General features: G+C 45.6%; 1 protein-coding gene across 3 annotated transcripts; it reads left to right on the top strand.

The window, feature by feature from the left end:
- The first annotated feature begins 594 nt into the window (after positions 1-594).
- On the top strand, positions 595-5,210 carry CALCB (calcitonin related polypeptide beta). 3 transcript variants are annotated; one of them, XM_076343381.1, is made up of 4 exons: positions 595-627; positions 1,727-1,822; positions 2,137-2,268; positions 5,048-5,210. In XM_076343381.1, exons 2-4 carry the CDS (start codon positions 1,737-1,739, stop codon positions 5,208-5,210), a joined length of 381 nt encoding a protein of 126 aa, XP_076199496.1. In that variant the 5' UTR covers positions 595-627; positions 1,727-1,736. The 3 variants fall into 3 exon arrangements, with proteins under 3 accessions (XP_076199496.1, XP_076199497.1, XP_076199495.1); XM_076343382.1 differs by having other exon boundaries at positions 5,051-5,210; XM_076343380.1 differs by lacking the exon at positions 5,048-5,210 and adding an exon at positions 3,076-3,615.
- The last annotated feature ends 947 nt before the right edge of the window (positions 5,211-6,157 follow it).

Genomic DNA, 6,157 nt, shown 5'->3' on the forward strand with positions numbered 1-6,157 from the left:
CCGGGGAGGGGGCGGCCGCGGGCACTTCTGTACGTGGTGCCCCTGCCCCGCTGCACACCCTGACCGGCCCCGGCCCCCGCCCGTGCGGGACCCCCGCCCGCCCAAACGCGGCTGCCGTCGGGGCGCCGGGAGGGCGGCTGGGTGCAACCGGGCTCCCCGCGGAAGCCGCGGCGGCCGCCGGGCGGGCGGGGAGGGAGGGCGATCCTGGGGGGGAAATCCCGGGGAGGGAGCGGCCCCGCTCTGCAATGCGGTCCCTCTGCTGCAGAGGTCGCCACGGGTGAGCGATCCCGCGGGGGAGCGGGGCCGGGCCGCGGCCGCGCGCCGCGAATGGCCCCCCGCCCCCATCCCGCAGTGCCCCCGGCGGCGCCTCGCCCCCCGCTGGATTTTTTGTGAATGGGACGCTCGCGGAGCGGGGCATGACGTCACCGCCGAGCCGGGCTTTGGCGCCCAATGGCGGGCCGGGCCTCGCCGGGCGGTCGAGGCGGTGATTGGCTGGCGGACCCGCGCGGGCGCCCACGCAGCTGCCGCGGCGGCAGGTATAAAGGGGAGCCGGCGGGCAGTGCGTAGTACCGCGGCTCAGCGGCGCCACCGGCATCCTCCTCCGCACAGCTCCGCTCCGCTCCGCCGGTAAGCACCGCGCCGGCTCCCGGCGCCGGCTCTGGCCGCGGCTCCCTGCGTGGGGCGGGTCGCGTGAGTCCCGTTTCTCTCCCGGGGCGTGGAGCTTTGCACGGGGCCGTAATGCCTTCGTTCATGTGCTTGGGTAGGCGTGGGCACACGCGTGTGCGAGGAAGCGAGCCAAGGAAGGTGGGAGAAAGTTAGTCCTCGGTCTCTCTCTTCCTTTCCCCCGCCGACACGGCGTGGGGTGTCCCGCCAGGCATGCAGGACGGCTCTCCGCGGTGCCCGGCCGGCTGCTCTGCCGGTGCTGGGCACCGTCCAGGGCGCCCCGGGACCCGTGGGGAAGCGGGGCGTCCTTTGGAAGGTGCCTCGTCGTTCCGGTGAGCCGCATCGGGAATTGGGAGCTAGCAAAAACGAAGCTGGTGCGGTAGTTAACGATGTGCTTTCTTGAGTGGAAGATACCGATGCTATGAGAAAAAAAAGAGGTGTGTCTCAAAGCCGATATCTTCAATTATATTTTCTTTACGGATTTTGCTCTAATGACTAATTTTTAACTTATCCTTTTTCTGGTTTCAGAGTAGAAATATTTGTTGAAATTAAACTACTTGATTCTTATAGTGTAATCTGAACTGGGATATTAGTGTGCTAACTGCCGAGAAGCAAGCAGTTTCAGGTAAAGTGCTAACAGTAGCACTTCATTCTTAAAAATATTAAACACTAAACACTTTTTTTCTTGTGACTCTTATCCCATAACTGTGCCTGTTCGTGTTGAACACACTGACTATGGCATTGTGTGCAGTAGTTAGTCGGAGGAACGTGTTTTCCACCAATTTGAAGGAAAGTCTATGTTAAGTTGAATGCAGCTAGCTGTACAGAACTGCAGCTCTGAAAAGCTGCATTTTTATCCTCTGTAATAGTGCTAAGTAATCTTAAAATTCTGAGAAAACCAAAGCACGATAGCAATAATCAAAAGAAACATTAAAAAAGAAAAAAAAAGCTGTTAGTATTTGTGCTGCTTGTGGCTAGGAAACAATGACTACCGCTTTAGTAGATCTTACAGGATTGAGAGGGTTGGAAAACAGCCATTGCTTGATGTACCTCTTTGTTGTAGGGAGGAAATCATGGTTATGCTGAAGATTTCATCTTTCCTTGCCGTTTATGCCTTGGTTGTGTGCCAGATGGATAGCTTCCAGGCAGCCCCAGTCAGGTAAGAAGCTGGTCCTCTTGCTGAGTGCTCTATCTGAATGGTACGAAAATACTTAAGATCCTTTAGAGACCTAGGAGGGAAACAGGCTACAGTGAATGAGAAAGCCGGCTTCGTTTGATGCTATTTTTGACAGTGTGGCTTTTAAATTACACTTATAAAACACCTAATGCTGTGCATGAGGGTGGTTTACATACTCACACTGGTGAAAGACACTGTCAATGACATGCAGTAATGCATGACAAACCTCTCTCCTGTGCGTGGCTCTCTGCAGCAGTCCAGGCTTTATTCATGCTGTTTTGCTTGCCTCTGCTTAGACCTGGCTTGGAGTCCATAACAGATCGAGTGACGCTCAGTGATTACGAAGCTCGGAGGTTATTAAATGCGCTGGTGAAAGAGTTCATACAGATGACAGCAGAAGAGCTGGAGCAAGCCTCTGAGGGGAACAGGTAAGGACTGCAGTCCTGGGGCAGGAGAGGGGCAATGGGGGAGTGTTATGTGTTTGATATTTAGCAAAAGCCATCTGAGCAGACCCTCTTGCAGGTCAAGATTTTTTCTTTTCTTGGTGTTATGGCTAACTGATCACCTAACTGGTAAAGGATGATACTGCAGAGACATCCTAATGTTGGTATTGGGAGAATGGCTTTCACCTAGTTAACCTGCTTCTATCTGTCTTTTCCAACTGAAAGTGGAGGGCGATTTGAGCTTGAATGAGGGGGTTGTGTTAAAATATGGCAGCAAAAGGTATGTCTTCCTAGTGGGAGTGTTAGGGGCCATTCAGTCACTCTTGGATTCTCTGTCGTGAAAGTGCATGCTGTTGTAAGGCATGGAAAGTTGCTGGCAGAGGGGATGTGTTCCTCCTAATGCACGCAGCGCCAGTCTTCCCCGTAGACCAAAGGCATGCGAGAACATCTGCATTATCTTAACAGGATTTGTATTGCAAAGCATGGTGGTGATGTATGAGAGACTGAACAGCATGCTGAATACATGGGAAGTAAAACTTCCTGATGCCTAACTACGAGCATCCAAAAGGCTAATGAACTTGCTTTTTTGACAAAGTTGAATTCATTGAAAAACAGCGTTTTCCTTCTTGACTGCATTTGTATGAACCTTCCTTGCATGGAATGTGATGTGGAAGGGTTATTTTTTATTTTTTACATTTCCTAACTGTAGATATTTACCTAGGGACGAAATGCATGAACATGCATGTTTGAGATTCCTCTTCCTTTGGGCATGTTTTTTTTTCCCCCCTGCAGCCTGGATAGACCTATTTCCAAACGCTGTGCCAGTCTGAGTACTTGTGTGCTGGGCAAACTGTCTCAAGAATTGCACAAATTGCAAACTTACCCTCGCACTGACGTCGGGGCTGGAACTCCTGGCAAGAAACGAAATGTGCTGAGTGACCTGGAACACGAACGCTATGCAAACTATGGGGAACCCCTAGGAAACAACTAGACATGCTTATTTCTCCCCTTCTCCCTTTTTTTTTTTTTTGACCCGATGCATGTGGATCTAACTTTGATTGCTAACTTTGCTATGTTATTTTGATTCTGGTTTTGACAGAGAATGTTTGAGATGGACCTAATGTTAGGAAGACAGAGAACATAACATGCATACCAAGCTAGGGGAAAAAAAAATAAATAAAAATGAACAGCACTGCCTTGAGATTTCAGATGATTTTCTTAGACACTGATTAAAAAAAATTCTAAACAAGGCTTTTCATTTCTGGCTGCTAAATGTACAAGTAGACTCTTTTGTGCTTGCCCATGCACTTGTTCAATAAACCTATTTTTCTATAAGGATTAGATTTGGCTTGGTTTAATAACTTGTTTTAGAATGTGAGATTTCTGGATATGGCTAGAAATATTTTACAAGTTGTCTTAATATTCAAGAGAGGCAATGCCAGTAATTCTAGAAAAGCTGAAAGAACTTAGAAATTGAAATTATACACATACATTCATATGTACTGATGTAATCAGGCATGCATGCAGTCCTCTTAGTAAGGGTCCTGAGAAGCAAAGGAATCGAGACAAGCTCATACAGATTTGTTCAAGTAAACTAGGTATGTAATCCTGTTTAAAATTGGTACGGAACACTTCCAGGTAAGAATTTTGTGTTCTTTTTCTTTTTCCTTCTTACTTTACAATAGGCTTTTACACTGTATATTCAAAACCCAGGTATCTTTAAAATATTTGTATTAATTCAAGATGATATAATGTAGGTGAATTGTAAATTTAAGAGGCAAAACCAGAGTTCTTCACAGTTCTTCTGTTGCAGCACTGCATCTATCTTGTAATTAGAGGCCTGTTCCAAAAAATTGGTATTGATATTATGAACAGCATTCATTGTTAACATTAATGAACTGTCTTGTAATGCTTATCTGAGAAATCCCTCCTACTGCAAGAAAGTCATTGCTTTAGTAGAAAATTGCTTCAAGCGAGGACTGTGTGAATGCATATGCCTTGAAGTCCCCTGTCTAGCAAAATTATTAGCTGTAGGCTGAACTCTGAGCACAGAACTACTTCTGTTGAAGTTGGTGAACTACTCCCATGGTGAAGTGCTGTACTAGACAGGGATCTAACTCCAGGAAAGAGGGGTTCCCACATTTCCATGTATTTCATGGGAGCAGTATGTTTATGTGTGGTTCAGCTCTGAAAGCAACTGGTCAGCTGCCCTGCAGGTACAGCCCTACCAGAGTCACTGACAAAGCTCCTGTAGTCATCAGTGATGCTAGGATTTCATGTGTTTTCTGGGTATTACGGAGCATAGGTGTTGAAGTGAGAAGTTAGATCAGTGTCTGCTACTGTCCTTCAGCAGCACTACAAACAAAACACAGATCTAAGCTTTTAGAGGAAGTGGGGATTGGTTAAATGCTCCAGACCTGGACCTCCTCAGCACCTCTCTGTTGGTCATAATGACTTGCTGGAGGCAGGGAATGGCTCGGGTGTTGCTGAAAGTCTGGCTTGGCTTAGTCTTGAGTCCAATTGCCCAAGAAAGGAAGGGCTCAGCCACCTTTTGTAAACTGAGCCTGACACTTGGAAAAACATAAAGATGGATCTTTTAGAGCTCGTAAGCTGCAGACACAGAAGTTGCCAATACCTGCTGCACAGTAAGCCTGCTTTTTCTTTTATAGAAGAGTCTTTCTGAGGCATAGCATCCCTTACTGACATTTCATTGTATGTGGGGTGAATACTTTGAGAACTAACTCTTTATTTTCCTTTTGAAAAGCAGTGTAACAGCACAGAAGAGGGCATGCAACACAGCAACCTGTGTGACCCATCGTCTGGCGGACTTCCTGAGCAGGTCAGGAGGAGTGGGCAAGAACAACTTCGTACCAACCAACGTGGGATCCAAGGCCTTTGGCAGGCGAAGAAGAAGTGTTCAAATATAAAAAGCTGAATCATAATGTGAATATGGTAACTACATTGCAATAAACAAATCTGCAATGCAGGCAACCTGTGGCATTATCAGAATTTTAGTTTTGCTGGATGAATAACAGACCTACAGTGATAATCTCTGAGAAAGCAGGGCAAGTAACAGTATAAAAATGTTACAAGTATAACAGTAGCATGATTAGACTGTGAAGAAGAGCTTTTGTAGATGTTCTGCTTAGATAACTAGCTTCACAGTGCATTAACTAAAAGCAAACAGTTTGGTTGGAATGATTTGCTTATTTTACCAGTAACATTTCATTATCAATATGTCATTAACTCTGGTTTTCTTTCTTTCAGATTGCCATGAAACTGAAAATTCAACTTTAATTTCTAACAAAAGCAACTCTTCTCCATAAATCAAGACAGCCAAAAAGATTAATTTTGCATCCTAATATTGGAAATGTTTTATTTAATACAAATGAAAACACTCTTATGTATAGTATAAGAGAATCTAGTTATTAAAGTTAAATTATTGTATATTCTTTTTATATGCAACTCTATTTCAAATAAAAATGTGACGGCATCTATTATTTATTTATCTTCCAGCCTATGTGGTCCATGCTACTTATCCTGGCACTGCTGCCAAAACTCGGGGATTATACTAAACTGCTGCCTGGCAAGGCGTATGTGTATTATACGGTGTGCTGTGCCTTGATGTAAAACACTTAACTAACCTGATTGTACAGTATGTTTAAAAAAAACAAAAAACACTTCAATATTGTATCATTTGTGAATTTATGCAAAATTAAAAAAAGTATTTTAGATACACTTGGATGGAGAAGCTGACTCTTCATTTGCACACACTTACAGAAACATCTGGCACTAAGCCAACATCATTGCAGATCAGGCGGCCCATTGATCTGCTTCAGCCTTATTAACTATAAATACTAGGGTTTGAGTCAAG

Source organism: Aptenodytes patagonicus, chromosome 7 (genome assembly GCF_965638725.1).
Source record: "Aptenodytes patagonicus chromosome 7, bAptPat1.pri.cur, whole genome shotgun sequence".
In the NCBI taxonomy this organism is placed as follows: Eukaryota; Metazoa; Chordata; class Aves; order Sphenisciformes; family Spheniscidae; genus Aptenodytes; species Aptenodytes patagonicus.

Excerpts from the sequence above, each read along its gene's own strand:
- CALCB (XM_076343380.1), top strand. The coding sequence starts at position 1,737 with ATGGTTATGCTGAAGATTTCATCTTTCCTTGCCGTTTATGCCTTGGTT. Across the intron at positions 1,823-2,136 it reads TTCCAGGCAGCCCCAGTCAG|ACCTGGCTTGGAGTCCATAA; the intron begins GTAAGAAGCTGG and ends GCCTCTGCTTAG. Across the intron at positions 2,269-3,075 it reads CAAGCCTCTGAGGGGAACAG|CCTGGATAGACCTATTTCCA; the intron begins GTAAGGACTGCA and ends TCCCCCCTGCAG.